Source organism: Podarcis muralis, chromosome 8 (assembly GCF_964188315.1).
Source record: "Podarcis muralis chromosome 8, rPodMur119.hap1.1, whole genome shotgun sequence".
Classification (NCBI taxonomy): domain Eukaryota; kingdom Metazoa; phylum Chordata; class Lepidosauria; order Squamata; family Lacertidae; genus Podarcis; species Podarcis muralis.
The window spans coordinates 67292343-67311462 of NC_135662.1; the positions used below are offsets into that span (position 1 = coordinate 67292343).

The 19120-nt window shown below is 47.7% G+C and overlaps 1 protein-coding gene across 1 annotated transcript in view; it reads right to left on the reverse strand.

Annotated features, from left to right (window-relative positions):
* PHLPP1 (PH domain and leucine rich repeat protein phosphatase 1) overlaps positions 1 to 18885 on the reverse strand; it is a 161175-nt gene extending 142290 nt beyond the window's left edge. Inside the window, 3 exon segments of the mRNA XM_028737876.2 lie at positions 17009 to 18061; positions 18064 to 18113; positions 18115 to 18885. Of these exon segments, the coding sequence (XP_028593709.2) occupies positions 17009 to 18061; positions 18064 to 18113; positions 18115 to 18650 (1639 nt within the window). The 5' untranslated portion in view covers positions 18651 to 18885.
* Between the last annotated feature and the right edge of the window lie 235 nt (positions 18886 to 19120).

A 19120-nucleotide genomic window follows, 5' to 3' on the forward strand; every position in this document is an offset into this window, starting at 1 on the left:
GGCCGAGGGAGCTGGCGTACAGCTTCTGGGTCATGTGGCCAGCATGACGAAGCCGCTTCTGGTGAACCAGAGCAGCGCACAGAAACGCCGTTTACCTTCCCGCTGGAGTGGTACCTATTTATCTACTTGCACTTTGACGTGCTTTCGGACTGCTAGGTTGGCAGGAGCAGGGACAGAGCAACAGGAGCTCACCCCGTCGTGGGGATTCGAACCGCCGACCTTCTGATCGGCAAGTCCTAGGCTCTGTGGCTTAACCCAGAGCGCCACCCGCGTCCCTCCAAGCTGCATTACTGGTGCATTATTTTTTTTAGAAAAAAGAAAAAGACATGTTGCACATCTGATGTACTGCCACGCTTGCAGGATAACGCTGAGGCAATAAATGAACACTTATTGACACAAATACAACGGCAGTAAGTAGAGCCAACAGACATCCCCTGACTCTGCCCTGGTTAGGAGTGAACTAGTTTGTGCAATCGAGTAAGAAAGGTGGACAGACCACTTTCGCAAACCAGGCACGGCAGTATCACTCACAGAACAAATTAACTCGAGTGAAGTGGCATTGATTAATATGTTCATTATTCTGAATTGCAGAAAAGCAGACTAAGTGGTCAGGAAGCCGCAAGTAATCATCCTCGCGGCAACGTAATGCATAATGGGAATTCCTATTTAGATGCAACTCACACTGCAGTCTTAATATTGTTTACTAAACATCAGGCGTCCTCTTATTACTGAAAGATTTGTTTTCAGTACTAACAATGGAGAGAGTGTCAAGGTGAGAGAGACCTACTTTTGCTTCCCTTTGAGGAGGAAAAAAACAATGAAACCGAGAAAGGACTCAGCTTTCGGTGGGCGGGGGGGGGGGGGGGGGAGAGATCAGAAGGATCCCCCTGTTCCATCAATAATATTTATAACAATCTAAAGTATCTAAGGGAGGCAGGTTAGCAAGAGGAAGGAAAGAAGGCAGGCAGGCAAAATCCTTATCAGAGCCAGCTGGACAGTTCACCCCTCTAAGAAAAAGACCAGTGACCACCTACTGCCCCGAGGGAAAGATCCTGACACCTTCTTATGCATTGGCATAATTTAATTTTAATGTTACTTGCAAGCTACCTTGGAAGAATCTGTACCCTGAAAGGTGGGACACAATTGTAATAAAGTAAATAAAAGGCATTTCCCATAACCAGCGTGGACTTTTGGTTCTTCCTCGGCCTTCCTTCAGATGAGAAGAATATGCTTTGCTCGTTTGTGATTGAGCATCTGAAGCCAATTTAAGCATTTCAAGGCCCCTGCAGGAAAGGCAGAAGATGGGCGCTGAATTTAGAGAGACTTCCATTACTGTGGCACGGATCTTCAGTTGGCTGCACCAACCGATATATCACAATGTCTGAAATAAGGATGGAGATATGTAGAGGCATAGGCTGGCTTCATAGTCTTTCCCACATCGTGATTTTTGCATAGCGCGCACGCGCACACACACTCAGGCTGGGCAAGGTATCGCTACATTATCAAAAAATTAGTTTGAAGACCACAGCATAGTAACAGTTTTATAATATTCAACATGGCAATATATTGCAAAACACGGTGTGTGAGTGTGCTATGAAAAAAATTGTGATGTGGGGAAAACCGTGAAGCCAGTCATCGCTTCTCTCATGAGTCCTTCTGCCCCTGTTGCTCCTCTGTACAGTTGTACCATGGAAGTTGAACGGAATCCGTTCCGGAAGTCCGTTCAACTTCCAAAGCATTTGAAAACCAAAGCGCGGCTTCCGATTGGCTGCAGGAAGCTCCTGGAGCCAATCGGAAGCCACGGAAGCCCCCTCAGATGCTAGGCTTCCAAAACAATATTTGAAAACCGGAACAGTCACTTCCAGGTTTCAACTGTTTGGGAGCCAAAACGTTCGAGAACTAGTTTGTTCAAAAACCAAGATATGACTGTACTATAAAATAACAGTTGTAACACAATATGTTAGAAGTAAGTAAAAATGTTATCAGTTTTAGACCCGCTAAGCAGCAGCAGTTTCCAGGACATTACCCTGTTCCACTCTACATATACATATACATCCTTATTTCTGACATCATGATACAGTGGTGCCTCGCAAGACGAAAAGAATCCGTTCCGCATTCTCTTCGTCTAGCGGTTTTTTCGTCTTGCAAAGCAAGCCCATTGACAGCTTAGCGGATTAGCGCTACAGCTGTCTAGCGGCTTTTCGCGATCAGCTGTTAAGCGGGTTATCAGCGGAACAGCTGATAGGCGGCTTAGCGGCTTAGGAAAAGGGGGGGAAGCGGGGGGAAACCGCGGGGACGCGCAAGATTTTTTCGTCTTGCGAAGCAACCCCATAGGGAAATTCGTTTTGCGAAGCGCCTCCGCGACGGAAAACCCTTTCGTCTAGTGGGTTTTCCGTCTTGCGAGGCGTTCGTCTTGTGGGGCACCACTGTATATCAGTATATTGCAATGTTTAGCTTGTGATATATCACAAAGTTGAAAGCCACACATTGGCTCAGCCCTTACACACATCATGATTCACGATATATTGCCAGGTCAAGAATTATGAAACCGGTATCACAACATGGACTTCAAACCAGTTTTGGACGATATATCGTCCAGCCCTAGTTGTTATCCAGGAAGAACATGATTTAAGCTCTCTCCTCAGATAATTTACCCAGTGGCTTCTTGGAGAAACACTATGTTTCCTCCCCTCAGCCTTTGCTCCACATCAGATGAAAACATTAATGAGATTACATACATGAAGCGCTTTGGGCAACCTGTTCTATAAACACAAAGCACTGTGGCCCAATGGCTAAGAGCATTGCCCCATGACCCCTTTCCAAATTCAAGGTGAGCCACAAGTTCAACCAGGAAAGGCTCGACTCAGCCAAACTCACTTGACCCATATCATCATCCCCATATCATCACAGAAGGCTTCGTGAAAAGGAAACAGTAGCTGGAATGTTTAATTCCACCTACCCAACATCCGACTGCAATTTCAAAATTAGCACAACACCGTCGTTAGTCACTTCCTGCTCAAATAATGTTGCTACATAACACAGGGGTTTAAAGCGACAACTGTTGCATCCTCCGTGAGGAAGCTGTCGTTCTACACAGTTTAGATCAGATGCTGAAAAGTGTGCGCACCTTTCCGCACACTGAGGCATATGAGCCACTCACAGTGAGGAAAGGACCTTGGCTGAGGGGAAATCCAGATAGTTCTACAAGCCAGGACTTCAAGCATGGCAGTCTAGCTGAACAGAAGCCCTGCCTGCAGTTCAGCCAAAGTCCCAAAAAGGAGCCACAGCAAATTGTGTCTGGCATAGCTATACTGGTTCTTCGGGAAACCTTGACCAAACACAAAGGTTTTTGGTACATATATATTGCTGTGCAGAGTCGCTTTGGAACACACAATGGACAAGTTCAAACAGCTCAGCTTCATAGGCATTTTCTATTTTAATTCTGAAATTTCATTTAGTATATTTCTGAAATTACACCGTGGTCCACAATGGGGCTTTCCTATTGCTGTGAACAAAGCAGGAAGTCTTTCATTAGGTATCTCATTTCATCCAAACCAGGAAACCATGGATAATAGTTTTGGAACACCACAGGGTATTAAGCCACCTTCAAAACACATCTCCATAACCTGACTTGTTCTAAAGCTACGGTTTCCCATTAAGACAAAACTGGGAACTTGGTTAATGAAAGACTTACTGGGAGGAAGAATCAAAGGGACCAGTTACACAGGGGAAAGTTTTATCATATCTTGCTTCTTTTTAAAGCTAAAATATGATCACCTTCTTTCTTTTGAAAATGGACAGAACCATATCGCAGAACCTTTCAACAGCAAAGCCAACCCACAATACATGATGAGATTGCCCCACACTACAGAATGGGGTCAGGCTAATACTACAAGCAAGGCAAGACCACAGTTTTTTTGCTGGATCCTTCCTTGTGCTCCATATCTCATTTGTAGGGAGGAGGAAAGGGAAAGGAGGACACCTTGCTACCCACAAGAAGCAGGGTGTTCTTTTAAATCACTCATAACATTCCCTCAAAAGCTCATGTGTCCATTATCTATTGTGTTCATATGGATCTCACCCTACCAACTAAAAGTTAAAATATACCACGGATACAATCCCTCTGCCCCGGCCTAAGTACAACTGTTCACACATGGCGGGGAGGGATCACCACGTAGTCCAACATAAGCTCACACAACACTAGGCCACAGCTAAAGCCAATAAACAAAAAAGATGAGTGAGGAGGAAGCACATGTTCCCAAGGAAAGCGTTCAATGTGCGATCAACTGCGTGCAGACAGCCAGGGGTACAAATGAACTGTGTTAAAAAAGTGTCCCCCATCACTCTTAAAGCATGCTAAGAAGGAACAAAAGAGCTGAACCATTATCCTACTTAAGTCTGATTCATGCCATCTATGTTTTAGATCATTGCAAAAGAGCTAAAACAAATACTGGGCTCGCACAATTCCCCTCCTCTTTCCATGTTACGAACAGACTCCAGAAAACCGTGGTTTGTTCTAAAGTCACCCAATAACCAAGACCTGAAACCACAGTTTGGCCCTCAATTAGTTTTTACTAACTTTGGTTAGAATAAACCATAGCTCCCAACACTGGAGGGACGCGGGTGGCGCTGTGGGTAAAAGCCTCAGTGTCTAGGGCTTGCCGATCGAAAGGTCGGCGGTTCGAATCCCCGCGGCGGGGTGCGCTCCCGTTGCTCGGTCCCAGCGCCTGCCAAGCTAGCAGTTCGAAAGCACCCTCGGGTGCAAGTAGATAAATAGGGACCGCTTACTGGCGGGAAGGTAAACGGCGTTTCCGTGTGCTGCGCTGGCTTGCCAGATGCAGCTTTGTCACGCTGGCCACGTGACCCGGAAGTGTCTCTGGACAGCGCTGGCCCTCGGCCTCTTAAGTGAGATGGGCGCACAACCCTAGAGTCTGTCAAGACTGGCCCGTACGGGCAGGGGTACCTTTACCTTTACCTTTTTACCCAACACTGGAATATAATGCAGAAGTGCAGATGGTTCTAAAATAAAAACAAATGTTTCACACTCCTCCTCTTATGCACAAAAGAAAGTGGATAATCTTGCAGCCTTTGGTTTGCTCACAATTATCTAAAGCAGAGATTCATAACCCTTCTTGGCAAGAGTGTCATTCACCTTTGATCAATCTTCCAGGAACCACATGCCAACCATGGGTGAGGCTACCCTCTACTCTCTCACCTACAGACAGTGATGTGGTTTCCTGGAAAAAAAGAAGTATGCATCTAACGTTGCATGCTTATTTAGTTTTATTACATAAACAAAGTTAAAAACTTTGAAACTACCCAGCTTGCTTAATGCTGTGTTTGCAATAGGCATCTATTCATTACTCAACAACTTGTGAAATGCAAAAATAAAGCACTGGGGTAAAATTTCACTCCACATTGCAGGGAACATGACCCTCTCCTCAGATATAACTCACTACCTTCTCCAAACCTAGTAACCTCTGTAGATATTTTTTGAACTACAATTCCCATGAGCCCCAGCCAGGATGACAAATGATCAAGCATGATGGGAGTTGTTGTCAAAAACATTTGGTGAGCAGCAGCTGGGGAACACAAGTTTAGGTGAACATCTGAACTGGGTCAGACAGAAACATAATTAGGGGTGTGTGATATTGTGGACTTCAAGGAAGAAGTTTGCAGAATGTCCAGATGCTAAAAAATTATAATCTCATGGGGTGGATCTAGAACACTGGCCCATTGTTTCTGAACAAAGCGGAGTGTTACTCAATAATGATTAGAGCAGAAATGTATATATAAAAATATATTTGTGCAGCTCTAGAATTTTTTTTAAACCAACAACTTGGAAAGAGAGCATTTTCAGGTAACTGTGGCCTTGCAATGCTGAATCCCATCCATATTTCCTGTTTCGGGGGGACGGAGAGTGAAATCCAAGGAAGTTTTTCCATTTAGCCTTTTTAAGCCAATAAGATAACACCCCTTCAAGTAAACAAAAAGCAAGGAAAAAAAACTGGTGAGAAACTGTTTGGATCAGAGCTTTGAATTCTCTTTACCTGTGTTCCGAGGGCTTTCATGTGGACGCACACCACTTGACAGATTGTGTGAAGCGTCTAATGTTCTAAGTGGAACAGATGGATATTTTAATTGCAAAGAGCTCCAAGGTATATCAATACCGCCATCACCAAGAGGGTAGTTGTTACAAAACTTCCAAGTCACGGTGTCTGATGATGAAAGGCAAAAGAATTATCAGCAAGGCGGCCTTTCGGCTCTCAAAAGAAATGACTAACAGCCCAAGCAAAGTGAAACCGGACAAAACTGGCTGGAGAGTTGAGGACTCTACCCATTTACTACATGCTCCTCCAAGTATTGTATTCATTTATGGCTGAAATCCCTAAGCACACTTCCTAGGAAGTAAGGTCCCAGCAGAACTTGCTTTGAAGAAAATGCACTTCAATGGGCCAGCTAGGACTGGAGGGAGTTGTGCAGGCATAGGCAAACTCGGCCCTCCAGATGTTTTGGGACCACAACTCCCATCATCCATAGCTAAAAGGACCAGTGGTCAGGGATGATGGGGATTGTAGTCTCGAAACATCTGGAGGGCTCAAGCTTGGGAGAAGCTGCTGCAGTGTCTCAGAAGATGCTCTAGCTGAGAAATGGAAACAAGAAGAAATTCCGACGAAAGAAGAATGGCAGTCAAAATGAATGGACTATGCAGAATTGGACAAAATGACAGGAAGGATTTGAAACCTGCGGGACCAGAGATTTACAGAAGATTGGAAGAAGTATATGAATTATTTGAAGAGCAACTGTAATCAATAAATTACGCTAGTAGGGCTACAAGAAGTTTTGTAAGGAGAAATATACGAAGTGTTACAAAGTAGAAAAAGATAGAGATATTGGTTATGAGTTTGAAATGTAATAGGGAAGATAAGAAATGCATACTGAGAGATTAGATTGGAAAATCTTCAGACAGGATTGATGGAAGTCAAAAATTTGAATAAGATGTAAATGTATGTTTAATTACTGTTGAAAATGATATGTTAAAAAAACTAATAAAAAATTATATGTATAAGATGATGCTCTTGCTAAAAATGAAGACGTCTCTTCTGCAGCCTCATCTGCCTTTTCCAAGTCAAACCGAGACCAATTTCCTGCATTACGGGGGTTGGACTAGATGACCCCTAGGCGTCTATGATGCCATCAAGCACAAACAGCTTTCAGGAAAACTGCTTTTGAGAAGTGTTCATGTAACAAAGCAACCAGATGGAAGCTTCTACTATGTGCAACTGACCCTGAAGTCTTCAGCGTATAGAAATTTGTATGGAAGATCCATCCATGCTCCAAGCACTAAGGTGCTATAGTTACCGTCAAGTGCATTTTAATGTTAAAAAGAAAAAGGTGCTCCAAAGTCCCTGAAGTGGGTAATTTTAGCAGCACAATTCTCATTTCAGATTAAATGCTCGTGGGCAAAAGTCTACCTTATTCCAAACTCTAATGAGAAGCTACAGCAAAGTATGCATTTTAAAGTCTGGTTCACCATGGTCACATTCATCTCCATCTAATTTTTTTAGAATAATTTAAGCTGGATGGGAGAAGCTGGGAGTGTTCCATAAGATTATCATATCTTTACGCAGAAACAGAAAAGTTTATAACTTGAGTTCAAGAAGCAAATATGACTGTACACCACTCACATAGTTTCTGGTAGAAATTCTGCAAAGCCCAACCCAATTGCTCCCCAATTAAGAGTAATAGGCTTGTAACAGAGCTATGAATTCTTATCAAATGCTGCTCATCCACCAACAAACCAATCCAACCACAAGGCTGGTTAAAAAGTTATGGTTAAGTTAAGCTGCAGTATTTCAAACACTGCCTCTCCTTAAAGTAAAGCAAAAAACCAAACACATCTCGTCTACAACACCAATACACAGTGTTAGAAACTGAAACACTCTCTCTCTATATATATACAGTCATACCTCGGGTTACAGCCGCTTCAGGTTGCATTTTTTCAGGTTACGCACCCGCCGAAACCTGGAAGTACCGGAACAGGTTACTTCCGGGTTTTGGTGGTCGTGCATGTGCGGAAGCGCTAAATTGCGCTTTGCGCATGTGCAGAAGCGCCAAATTGCAACCCGCCACTGCGGGTTACGAACGTGCATCCCACATGGATCACGTTCGCAACCCGAGCATCCACTGTGACTGTGTGTGTGTGTGTGTGTATAATTGCCAAATCATGCCTTAAGCTTGGGTTAAAAATGAAGGTCTCGGGGACCTGTTTTTGTTTTGCAGTGGACATTATTTATTATTATTATTATTATTATTATTATTATTTCCATAGAGTTATCAAAATTTTCAAAAGTAGGGAGTCCGTGGCTTGGCTTTTGGAAAATAGGGGGTCCTCAGTAATTAGCTAATTGGAAGTTGCTGAACTAGATAATTAAATGTAAGGAACAGGATTCCATGCTGGTCCTTCCTTGAAACCAATGGGAAGTCTTTTCCAGTTAGGTATCAATATGCATTACCACACCAGAGCTTCTGACTCAGATGTTACGGCCGCAAGGTAACTCTTGTCGACTTCAGGAACACTTTCGGAGAACTTCCCCTACGCTGCGCGTGGAAGAGTCAAAACACCTGCACGGAAAAGAGCAGTAGCGCAATTTCTGACGGAACAAAGGTGAGGAGTGTCAAGAGGAGAATAAATGCATCAGGACGAGCAGTTGGATATTGTAGTTGAGAGCGCTCATGCTACATGAAGCAGACTTGACATTTATTGTGACAGAGGCTTCCACGGTGCTAAAATACAGGGTACTGCTAGTGACTGCGCACTCAACGTTGGAGTTTTAGAGGGCGCCTTGCCGAAAGGCTTTATACCACACATCCAAGCATAATGCTGCAGGACAGAGAGGGAAGCAGCTAACATCTAGCAAACTTGCCTACCAGCTACCAAAAGCACAGCAGGCAGGCAGTGAGGCACCGGCTCAATAAATACAACCCATGAAGTTGCTTGCGAAACATGAAGCTATTTCTCCCTAGGGCTGTGGTTTTCAACCAGTGTGCCGTAGCACCCTGGGGTGCCTTGAAGGATGGTCAAGGGTGCCGTGGGCAACACTGGCCCCTGTCCCTCTTTCCTTCCTCCCCTCCCTCCTCTGGTGCCCTCTCGTGTCTCTGCCTCCCAAAGGCTTGCACGACTGTTTGTTGCAGCAGCCCCTGCTACAAGCTCCAAAGACAAATGGTGCTGCTGGGGCTGGCCAGGGGTGCTGGTTGCCAGGAGCTGAGGCGGCCTTGCAAGCAAGTAGGTGAGGGAGCCCAACTAGCCAGTCCGCCAGCCCTTGCTGTTGGGAACGGACAGACAAATGGAAGGTCGGGTAGGCACTGCGCTGGTCTTCCTTGTGCTTGCTGTGTGCAAGGCCTGCCTGGAAGATGAGTGCCCAGTGCTGAATGGAAGTAATTTTGGACTCACAGCTGTCCATGGAGGCGCAGGTTAATTCTGTGTCCAGGGCGGCTGTCTACCAGCTCCACCTGGTATGCAGGCTAAGAACCTACCTGCCCGTGGATTGTCTCGCCAGAGTGGTGCATGCTCTGGTTATCTCCCGCTTGGACTACTGCAATGCGCTCTACGTGGGGCTACCTTTGAAGGGGACCCAAAAACTGCAACTAATCCAGAATGCGGCAGCTAGACCGGAACCACGTAACACCGGTCCTGAGAGATCTGCATTGGCTCCCAGTACGTTTCCGAGCACAATTCAAAGTGTTGGTGCTGACCTTTAAAGCCCTAAACAGCCTCGGTCCTATATACCTGATGGAGTGTCTCCACCCCCATCATTCAGCCCGGACACTGAGATCCAGCGCCGAGGGCTTTCTGGCGGTTCCCTCATTGCAAGAAGTGAGGTTACAGGGAACCAGACAGAGGGCCTTCTTGGTAGTGGCGCCCACCCTGTGGAACACCCTCCCTTCAGATATGAAGGAAATAAGCAGCTAAACTATCTTTAAAAGACATCTGAAGGCAGTCCTGTTCAGGGAAGTTTTTAATATTTAATGCTGTATTGTTTTTAACACTTGATTGGGAGCCACCCAGTGTGGCTGGGGGAAACTCAGCCAGATGAGCGGGGTATAAATAATAAATTATTATTAGTATTATTAGTATTATTATGCAGGCCCAACAGTGTCTGCTGTTGCCACTGCTGCCTTGCAAGGTGCTGGCCTCACACTCGCCTTTGGCCAGTTTCCACTGCGCCAATAAGGCTGGGGGCATCCACTTCCCAGGCCCCTGTGGGGCAGTGTGAAGAGGCACCTCTCTGGGGGGGGCAGCTCAGAGACCAGGGGGAGTAGAACCGCCTGCCCAGAGGACTCCCAAGGAGAAGGGAGAGGAGTCTGAGGGATCACTCCACAAGGGAGGGTGTTCGAAAAGGGGTGAGGGGCTGCCAGCTCTGCAGACAAGGGGTGACGTAACTGGGCTCCTGAGCCCCACAGGGGTGTTGCAGAAAGAAGGGAGTTGGTCAAGGGAGCCGGGGACTCAAAAAGTTTGAAAATCTCCGCCTTTCGGGAAAGGGCTCCTCCACCTCTTCCAATCTATAAAACAATAGAGAGTATCAGACTAGCATGTATTTTGATACTTCTCTCTACATGCTTCAGGTTCACCTACCGATAGTCCCAGCTCTGCTACTTTCATTTCAAAATCTATCAGCAAATAAAATAGAGGGAGGAACAACACGGAAATCAAACACATAAGGAAGGTCCGCGGTTTAATTCTTTCTCTTTTGACATCACCCATTCTGGCTAAGAGGATGTTGTCTGACTGGGCGACCTCAGTAGATTTTTCCATGACACATAAACCCATTGAAGATTTCATAATTAAGTCACACCTTCCTGAAAAAATTACGGATTTCAAAAGTGGGGGAGGGGGAGAGGAGGAGAAAAGCCTGCCCATCTTGTGAAAAACAAGACAGTTTTTAACAAAACAGTACTTCCAAGTTTTCACACTTTGAAACTTCAACGAAATCTACAATATAAGGCATGGCATGTATTATACGGATGCTGGCTATAAATAGATTTCACAATGGAAAGTTAAGCTTTGATGAGTCCTTTCCTGCTGCAAACATTGCAGAGTTTGCAGAAGCCTGCAGGTTAACTTGCGCATCCCTCTCTACGCTCACCAAAGCAGAACAGTTCGTACTAAGCATTAAAAACCAACTCATTTTTGCAGGGAAAGAAACCCACAACAACCCAGGATTAAGATTCAAGAACAAAACTGAAAAGCTCATCAAATAAAACACCATCATTACAACCTTTATTACTATAACCTTTTCCATTCTTGCAAGTGCCAGATTTTAAAAGTTCGGGTTCAGTAACTGGAAACGTGTATGATACAGGTAAAGAGAGTTGCACGGTTAATGTGCATAAACACCTGGGCATTGTGCACATAATCCATCTGTGAAGATTATGCACATTCCCCAGCCTCTCTCTCTCAATTTCTATACTGTCTTTCATCCAAAGACCACAGGGCAATTTAAATATAAAAAACACAATACATACCATAATAACAAACAAAAACAATACCCCCCCACACACACAAAGTTATATGCATACCTGCCAACAGATATTGGGGAATGCCCTCTCAACAGGATTTTGTACATTCTCCAGGCATTCTGCATAATTACCCCAACATATACTCATTCATGGACTACACCAATGAAACAAAATAAAGAGTGCTCAGATTATTTTAAGACTGTCTGAACAGTGCATGTTTACTCGGCTCCCAATATGTCAATGAGTCTTACTCTCAGGAAAATATACATGGGTCGAAAGCCTTAGATGTGTGCTCTCAGGTTTCTCCTTTAATTGCTTCTCATTCTCCAAGTACTGTATGAACCTTCATCTACCACCAGCAAGGGGGTTGGGAAGCCACAGAAAAGTAACCACAAAGCAGCTAAGCCTAACTTCCAATCACTGATGGGCGGCCATTCAACAGGCACATATATGAATGAATGAATGCCAGTTTATTTGAAACAGATAGTTAATTGCTCTCTTAATATTTGTGTGTATTTCTTTAAAACTCATGCTATGCTTACCCTTTGCCAACAAAGGTCCGTATAGTTAAAGCTATGGTTTTCCCAGTAGTGATGTATGGAAGTGAGAGCTGGACCATTAAGAAGGCTGATCGCCAAAGAATTGGTGCTTTTGAGTTATGGTGCTGGAGGAGCCTCTTGATAGTCCCATGGACTGCAACAAGATCAAACCTCTCCATTCTGAAGGAAATCAGCCCTGAGTGCTCACTGGAAGGACAGATCGTGAAGCTGAGGCTCCAATACTTTGGCCACCTCATGAGAAGAGAAGACTCCCTGGAAAAGACCCTGATGTTGGGAAAGATGGAAGGCACAAGGAGAAGGGGACGACAGAGGACGAGATGGTTGGACAGTGTTCTCGAAGCTACCAGCATGAGTTTGACCAAACTGCGGGAGGCAGTGGAAGACAGGAGTGCCTGGTGTGCTCTGGTCCATGGGGTCACGAAGAGTCGGACACGACTAAACGACTAAACAACAACAACAACGCTTACCCTAGAGCAGGGGTAGGCAACCTAAGGCCCGTGGGCCGGATGCGGCCCAATCACCTTCTCAATTCGGCCCGCGGACGGTCCAGGAATCAGCATGTTTTTACATGACTGTGGGCTAAACCACAGAGCCTAGGGCTTGCCAATCAGAAGGTCGGAGGTTTGAATCCCCACGACTGGGTGAGCTCCCATTGCTCGGCCCTTGCTCCTGCCAACCTAGCAGTTCAAAAGCACATCAAAGTGCAAGTAGATAAATAGGTACCGCTCCAGCGGGAAGGTAAACGGCGTTTCTGTGCACTGCTCTGGTTCACCAGAAGCGGCTTAGTCATGCTGGCCACATGACCCGGAAGCTGTACGCTGGCTCCCTCGGCCAATAAAGCGAGATGAGTGCCGCAACCCCAGAGTCGGTCACAACTGGACCTAATGGTCAGGGGTCCCTTTACCTTTTGAATGTGTCCTTTTATTTAAAATGCATCTCTGGGTTATTGTGGGGTGTTTTTACATGAGTAGAATGTGTGCTTTTATTTAAAATGCATCTCTGGATTATTTGTGGGGCATAGGAATTCGTTCATATTTTTTTTTTCAAAATATAGTCCGGCCCCCCACATGGTGTGAGGGACGTTGGACCAGCCCATGGCTGAAAAAGGTTGCTGACCCCTGCCCTAGAGTACCTGTATTCCTCACCCCCCCACACACACACACCCGTGGAGTCTCACTTAAAATCTGGGGAATTGCCTCCAGCCACAGCTTTAAAATCCTGCTTGGAACTACCTAATGGCAAACAATAATTTGCAGCAAATTCTTTGTAGAGCAAGCAAGGGAGTAAAAAGAAATAAAGAAACCAAAAACGCTGCACACACAAGCCCCTGGGAAGCAGATATTTTAAGCGAGTTGTAAATGGGCCAGTCAAACAGCATCACCTCCACATAGAAGACTCAAATAAGAACAGGGCTTATGAACCTTCAATACACAGGTAGAGGGAATTTTGGCAGGTACAGTTACTGAAGTCCAGGCTTTTTAGTACTTCAAAAGGGCACTGCTTGGATGAACTGCTTTGTGTCAGCTACCCCTACCTGCAGCCAAGGTTCCCTCTACAAGGTTTGAAAATACATGAAGGCAGTGTTAGAAACTCAGATATATAAGCTAATCGCCAAATTGCACCTTAAACCTAGGTTACAGTTACCACAAAGGAATGTCTAGGTGCCTTTTTTTTTGCAATGACATTTATTATTATTAATTTAATTTCTATTATTAATTTCATTTATATTTTAAAGGGGGGAAACCCTCAAAAGTGGTTCATAACACACTCAAAATCAAATAAAACAATCCAGACTAACAAAAATTCAAGCTTTAAGGAAAATATTTCAGGTGCTTCTCTAAGTGACATTTTGTTTTCCCCATATTTATGTACCTACTTAATTTATAGAGCTTAATTTGCAGAAGAACTCTAGGAAGCCAGTCTGGTGCAGTGGTTAAGACTAGGACCTGGGAGATCAGGGTTCATTTCCCCACCCAGTCCTGAACCTCATTGGGTGACCTTGGTCCAGTAACAGCCTAACCTATTTCACAGGGTCCTTGTAGGAGTTAACGGAGGAAGGGAATGAACCATGTGCTCCTTGGAGGAAAAAGTGGGATATAATTGCAACAAATAAGATCATCTGATTACCTGCTTAAGATAGCTGGAGGGGCCAGCCAGATGGAGATGTCAGTTCAAACCTGTCATCCAGTGATCTCCTCCATGTGGTCGCGACTGGACCTGCGCCAGTCGCAAAACGCACCTGGCGCCTGGCTAATTTCGAACACGGCACCAAGGTAGTGAACATCCATTCATAACCCAGTTGATTTAACATGCTCAATTTAAGTTATTTTCTTTTCTGTGTATTTGCCCAGCTATCTTCTCGTCTCCCCCAGGGCTCAATTTGGCAAGTCTTTAAGAGGCAAAGGATTTTACATACTGCACAAAAAATAATAATCACATTCAAGTCTACAATAGCTACTAAGATAGCTTGCAAACACAACTGCTTATTGTCACACCATGATTGTGACAATTGCTAGAGGAGAATTATTTGCATGACAGGGGGAACATGCCTGTTTACAGGCAACAACCTTGCAAGGTAGATTAGCCTGAGAAGGCTGGTCCAAGATCAACCAGTGAGCTTCCCTGCTAAGCAGCTATTTGAACCTGGGTGTCTCTAGTCTGAGTCACTGAGTCCACTGACTCTCATTACATTCAATTGACCTTCACCAACTTCATCCGCCCCTTATGTTACAAGACTACAACTCCCATCATCCCCAACTATTGGTTAAACTAGCTGATGGGAGTTGGAGTCCAAAAGATATGGAAGTCATCAGGATGAGAAATGCTGCATTAATAATAATAATAATAATAATGCAGATTACAGAATAGCCAGTACGTACTTTTACCTGCTTACGAAGAGAAGCAGCAACATACAAGGCCATATTTAGATTTCAAATGTATGGATTCTATCCATGCCATTCACACACAATAGAAACTTGGACCCAAGGCTGTCTTCAGCTCCTGTTCCTCTACAACTATTCTCGGCCTACATAGACCAGCAAAACATTTCCTTAAAAGCTGGCTTATACAACTGTTACGCATTCAAGATGAAGACAGCTCAGCCAGGGTTCTCGTTTGGCCACCTGTCCAGAATGGCAAATGGTAGGAATGGTGATTGAACAGCTCACAATACGGACAAAAAGGGGCTGTTGGGCTACATTTGGCTTCTTCAATATCAGGCCTGCCTGACAGTCAAAGAAAGCAAAGCGTATTTAAAAACTGAAATGGAAAATGCTTCTGTCTGGAGACAGCTCAGCTCACTCAGGTGGGTCCAGGCTTTGCAGCTTTCCCACATTTTGTACGGAACAAGCGATACAAGGAAAGAGAGCTTCACCCAAAAACGAAACACAGGGCATCCAATTTAACCCTGAAACTACAGCGCCTTAACAGAAAGATCAATTATGGCACAGCCCAGAGCTCCTCCTCTCATCCAAAAGGTCATTCAAAGCATGACTCACCTTCCTATGTGCACATTTTCAAGCAGTAAAGGAAATCTATATGGCAGTTAAACATGCAACACTAATATAAATGTTGATGACAAGACAGGAACTTTTGGGTGCTGTTATTGACCAAGTCCAGGCACCAAGACAAAAGCCTGTCTTCAGTCTATATTGAGAAGCCAATCTTTAACCATGCTAAGTGTAGATAAATCTCATAGACTTCATTGGACTCGCTCCCACAACTATGTAAGGAAAACACAATCCCATACATATATCATGGAGTCCACTGGTTGAACACACTCTGGATCTTGGCCTTAGATCTAGATGCCCACCCCATTACAAATAGGTAGAGAACCATACATTGTGTACCCAGCAGAGTAAGACATGTGTTGTTTCATTAATATACCATACATGCAAATTTGCCCTGGAAAAATGATGACAATTCTTGTTAAGAGGAGATAACCCCCTCTTTCCATCTGCCTAGATTCAGCATTTTTATTTTTGCTACAGCAGGTACTTGTAAAATAGCCACTTGATCCTATCAGGGGTAGCTGAACAAAACAGCTAAGAAGCACAATGATTCCTCTGTGCGTAGCTTTTTTAAGGTGAACAGAGAAGGGGGAGAAAATGCTTCTACACAATGGTATTCCGATTCCAAGCATGTTTACGTGGAAGCAAAAACCCACCAATTTCAAAGGACCTCACCTCCAGCGTATATATTGTTCTAAGACTGTAGCATAAAGGAAGACCCAGAGGACAACCTTTCCATGTTAGCCTGATGTACCTGAAGAGCACTTAAGCAGCAAACAGGTTTCAAGGTGAGCTGAGCTACAGTTTCCATTAGGTCCTCCCCAAACACCCCTTTTACAACCCCCCAAGGCCATTACCCAGCTATAAAACAGACTGGGGAGGTAGGTAGCCTTGTTGGTCTGACGCAGTAAAAATATATTTTAAAAAATTGTCCAGTAGCACCTTAGAGATCAACTAAGTTTGTTCTTGGCATGAGCTTTCGTGTGCATGCACCCTTCTTCAGATAATGGGGGAAATGACTGAATGGTGTCAGAATCCCAAAACTTCTGACCTCCACTGGAAAGTTCCCAGAGCATGACAATGCCAAGGCCTGGAAGTATTTGCCACCACTGTGGGTTGCAAGATGTGATCACACCCCTCTCCCCAAACCTCCCACACACAGGCCTTTAATTCATGCACCTGTGTGTGTTGTTTGCTCACTCCATCAATTAACCTGCAGTTAGCGAACAGAGACCAGAGTACAAGATCCAGTTCTACTTCACATTTTCTCCATTTCTGCAGCACACCCTCATTTCTGAGTAAGGGCACCAAGGGTGTAGTAGCTTGGATAGCATCCACACTGTCCTGTGAACACGAAAACAAGCGTGCGCGCCTTTCACACACCCACACCCCTTCATACATAATTCCTTCCTCACCCACCTGCATAGAAGCGGATGAGGCAGCCGGTCTCCGAGTCCATGCCCTCCTCCTGCACCCGCCACAGGTCCCGGAAGCCCAGCTGCGAGAGGTAGTCGTTTTGGACCTGCAAGGGCTGCTCGTGAGGCTCCAGCCGGCGGGCGGTCTCCCCATGCAGCTGCACGTACAAGGCCGGAGGCTGCCGCGGGGAGGAGGCGTCGGCGGCATCCCCGGCGGAAGAGGGATCCCCTCCCGGCGCCTTCCCCACGCCGGGGGACTCCCCCGCGGCTCTGCCCCCCCGGGGGTTCTCCGCGTGCGCCGACGGCAGGCCGCCCAGGCGGACCCGGCGGCTCCTGCCAGGCCCCGATCCGGCCCCTTCCCCCTCTGCCGTTGCCGGCCCGGGAGGAGGAGGGTCCGCCTCTAACTCCTCCGACGAAGACGAGGAGCCGCCGCCGCCGCTGTAGGCGTCCAGCCGGTCCGAGGTGCTCTCCGCGCTGGGGCTGAAGCTCTCCGTGTCCGAGCCCCCCAGGAGGGACGGGCAGGAGAGCGGCGGGCCCGATAGGTAGAGCTGCGCAGGTGGCGGAGGAGGAAAGGCCCGCCCGGGGCTGCAGTCGGAGGGCGACAGGCAGGGGCGCCCACCTGCGCGGCCGTTCTCCCCGCCGCCGAGAGCCAAGCGCCCCGGTCGGGGAGCCGCCTCGCCGCCGCCCCCCAAACCGCTGGGGGTCCCCCGACGGTTTCGCGGCCTCCTCCCGGCCGGTATCGGGGTCAGGCTGCCAGCTGGGCAAGTCGAAGCCTCCGCGGGGCCGGGCAGCGCCTCTTCTGCTCCCCCGGGCTCGGCGGATGGGTCTGCCGCAAAATCGCCGTCCATTTCTCCTTCATCCTCCTCCTCTTCTTCGTCCTCTTCCTCCCCTTCTTCTTCATGGGGGCCGCGCGCCTCTGCGGTGGTTGCTGCCGCCGCCGCCGCCTTCCCCAAGACCCGGACGGCGCTGCTGCCCGCTCCACGGTGCCCGAGCTGTAACAACCGCGACGCCACCTCGGCCGCCGTCGTCTCCAAGGTGCAAAGCACCGGCCGCAGGTAGCAGCCGCCGCCGCCCCCTCGCTGCTGGTGATGGTGGTGGTGGTGGTAGTAGTAGACATGGACGCATCCCCGCTGGAGGTCCCGTCGCACCCAGTCCCGCTCCGGCGGCTGCAGAGGCTGGAGCTGCCGGGGCGGCTTGGGCAGCAGAAGCAGCGCCTTCCGATCCAGGCTGCGGGTGCCCAGCGAGGCGGCAGCAGCAGCGGCGGCGGCCGAGGAGGCAGACGACGACGAGGAGGAGGAGGCGGCGGCCGAGAGGTTCCTTTTCAGCCTGCCCCTCCGCAGCAGAAGCGAGTTGGCGCCGCCGCTGCTGGGGACGGCCGCTGCCGGAGTCCCGTTGGCCGCCAGCGTGAGGGAAGCCGCGCCGCCGCCGGCTCCAGCCGCGGCCCCTCGCCTCCTTCGCCGCTGCGGGCCGCCCCCGGCTACACCCTCTGCTGCTGCTGCGACAGCAACGGCTGCTGCCGCCTCGCCGCTTCTCAGCGGGCCCTCGGTGCCGGCCTGGCCCGCGTAGCCGGGCCGCTCCCGCTTGCCGGCCGTCGGGGCAGCCGCCGCTGCCCTGCTCCCGCGCTGAGGTTGCTGCGCAGGTTCCATTGTGGAACGCGGAGACACGCCGCGTTCCAAAGCGGCGGGCGGGGGGCGGGGGGGGCGCGATTATGTAGCAACTGCGAACATTCCGTCGCTGTCGCCGCGTTCCATTCGGCTCAAGCCCGCCGCCGCCGCCGCGCAGCTGCTGCCAGCGCCATTAGGGACTGGAGGGTGGGGGGAGGATCAGGAGCAGCAGCAAGCAAGCGAGCGAGCAAGCAGCCACCGCCTCCTCCTCGTCCTCCTCCTCCCTCCCACCCGGCCCGGCCTCCACTTCGGAGGCTCCTTATGAATATTAATTGCAGCAGGCCTCGTCGGAGCGGCGCGATTTTTCGTCTCTTGCACCCCGCCTCCCAGTTCCCTCTATTAGCAACGCCTTCTCAATATTCATGAGGAGGGGGGGGTGACGCCATCCCTCGTGAGGTAGCAGGGGGCGGGGCTCCGGCGATAAACAAAACGTGACAACCTGCGCCGCTTTT